Here is a 2,212-nt window from a genome sequence, read left to right on the forward strand (position 1 = left end):
ACTATGAGTTTTAAAGCGTTCAGTGTACATTAAAATATATTCAGCGCATTGTAAAAACATTTCACCATACATATTAGAAAATGCTCAATGTGTATTTAAAAAAAGATCACCATTAACAAAAACAAATGCATCATATATTAAAAAGTTTAATGTGTATTTAAAAAAGGTTTAATGTGTATTCAAATAATGTTCTTCGTCTATTAAATAATTGTTCACCATATACTAAAAAATTATTCACCATGTACTATAAAAAGTGAAAAGAAAAAAAGACAAAGAACAAAAGTTAGAAAAAAACCATAATAGAAAACCGAAGAAAAGTTGTAGCAGCATAGTGAACGAAAAAACAATGAGGAATTAATACTGGACCGGCCCAACTGTTGCTAGTGGGTGCCATGGTGATCGTTTGACGTTTGCAGGCATTAACTAAGATCGCTCGAAGGTGGAGGTGGTACCTCGAGCGGTGGTATAGATAAATCAAAGAGCCGACAACCCAGCCCACCCACATTTGAGACGCGCCGTGCATAAAGATTTTTTTTATAGAACGGTTTTGATAAAACACATCTAGATGTGAGATAAATATTGCACATCTAAGTTTTATATCATTGATTTTACGTAAAGATTCGTTTGGGTATTTTTTCCTTTTTATGCTTGAAGATCTGATAGCCCGAGCATCGTGGTCCACGGATGCTAAGAACGAGGTAAGCAGGCAGACTCGCGCTCAGCGTGCGTAACTGACGTTTTCCCGAGGTCGCTTGATTGGGTCGCGCTGTTGCCCCCCTATATATTTGTATTCTATTCACGTCATATATCAGTTGTTCATCACTAAAGTTGTAATTATACATTGATTTGTTCTGTAACTTGAATTCAAGGCCGCATTTAGTTTCTTAATCGAGCAGAGACACAAGTACAGTATATGTATAGTGAAAAAAATATCGAATAGCTGTTTTTATTGCCACATGAGAAGACAGTACCCGATACATGAAAACTAATACGGTGATACTAGATCGTTGTCCTTGATTGTCACACTCACATCACACACTAACTGGCCAATAAATCACGTAACCTACTTAGGTTTGCTCAAATAAAGCAGGCCATGACCAACGCTGCAGCTAGTGCCATGGCGAGCGCGAGGGACGCCACGACTGGCCCGCCCGCGGCGGATGAATACTCCATCGATGGTGCCGGCCCTGGCGCGGGAGCGAACGAGGATGTCGGCGGTCGTGAAGAAGATCGCGCCTTCGGGGCCTGTGCCGGCGACGATGCTGATGCCGGCGCCGGCGGCTCGGCGGCCAAGACGTTAATTATCAGCCTCTCGCCAGCGTTGCAGTGCCCGATGTCGGCGCTGGCGAAGTAGGCGAAGCCTGGCGCGTCGAGGAGGAAGAGCGTGCTGCCGTCCCTCGGCACGGCGCCGGTGCCGACGCCCGCCGTCTCGTTGCAGTGGTAGTATCCAGCCTTGCTCACCTTGATCACCGAGTCGTTCTTGTACACGAACTCTGCATGCACGCATGTCCATTCGCGTTCACGACGGAAAGATTGAGTTGGTTCGGTGCCCAGCTGGAAAGGAAGACCAACGAAGAAGATTAAGTTGATTTTGATTGCTTACCGATGGAGTCCTCGACGAAGAAGGTTATGGCGGACGCCCACTTGACGTAGAACTTCTCCTTGTCCTGCTGCGGGGGCACGCGCCACCCTTCAGGGCCGCCGACCCTGTACCGCTTCCCGAGCGGCGCCGCCGCCGACGACGTCGGGCAGAGGAAGACGAGCACCGAGAGACAGATCACCAGAGACGCTGCTGCCGGCGCCATATCGATCGTATCAAAACCAAGCAGCGGGGGCTCTCAGCGGGTTCTTCACCGCCGATGATCTCCGAAGAAGAAGAGGAAGTGGTGATGTATGTGTAGTGTGTCCTATCGGCGCGCAGAGCGATGGAGGAGAATTGATAGGAGGACGAGGAATTTATAGGGGTATCCTGCGTTGATCGAGTAGTGCCGAGAAGTGGTAAAACTGATAGGGTCCAGGGAGCGTGCATGCATGGCGGACTCAACCGATTGCCCATTGGCGGTTAGGTCAACCCGGAATCGCTCGCGCGCGGATGGAGATGGAGAACGTGGCGTTGGACTCTCACCAGGCAGTTACTGCATGCATCCACAGGGCTTCTGTCCGGACGGCGGCATTACGTACAGTACAGGCCCAAGAACTGAATGACCCTACA

At 48.5% G+C, this 2,212-nt stretch overlaps 1 protein-coding gene across 1 annotated transcript; it reads right to left on the minus strand.

Moving 5' to 3' along the window:
- Positions 1–923: 923 nt before the first annotated feature.
- LOC123440799 (uclacyanin-3-like) lies at positions 924–1,909 on the minus strand. Its single transcript, XM_045117346.1, has 2 exons — positions 1,604–1,909; positions 924–1,493 (listed from the first exon to the last, which is right to left on the minus strand). The coding sequence occupies exons 1-2, from the start codon at positions 1,803–1,805 to the stop codon at positions 1,078–1,080; spliced, it is 618 nt and encodes a 205-aa protein (XP_044973281.1). The 5' UTR covers positions 1,806–1,909; the 3' UTR covers positions 924–1,077.
- Positions 1,910–2,212: the final 303 nt, after the last annotated feature.

Source organism: Hordeum vulgare, chromosome 3H (genome assembly GCF_904849725.1).
Source record: "Hordeum vulgare subsp. vulgare chromosome 3H, MorexV3_pseudomolecules_assembly, whole genome shotgun sequence".
NCBI classification, from domain to species: Eukaryota; Viridiplantae; Streptophyta; class Magnoliopsida; order Poales; family Poaceae; genus Hordeum; species Hordeum vulgare.

Excerpts from the sequence above, each read along its gene's own strand:
- LOC123440799 (XM_045117346.1), bottom strand. The coding sequence starts at position 1,805 with ATGGCGCCGGCAGCAGCGTCTCTGGTGATCTGTCTCTCGGTGCTCGTC. Across the intron at positions 1,494-1,603 it reads CTTCGTCGAGGACTCCATCG|AGTTCGTGTACAAGAACGAC; the intron begins GTAAGCAATCAA and ends GCGTGCATGCAG.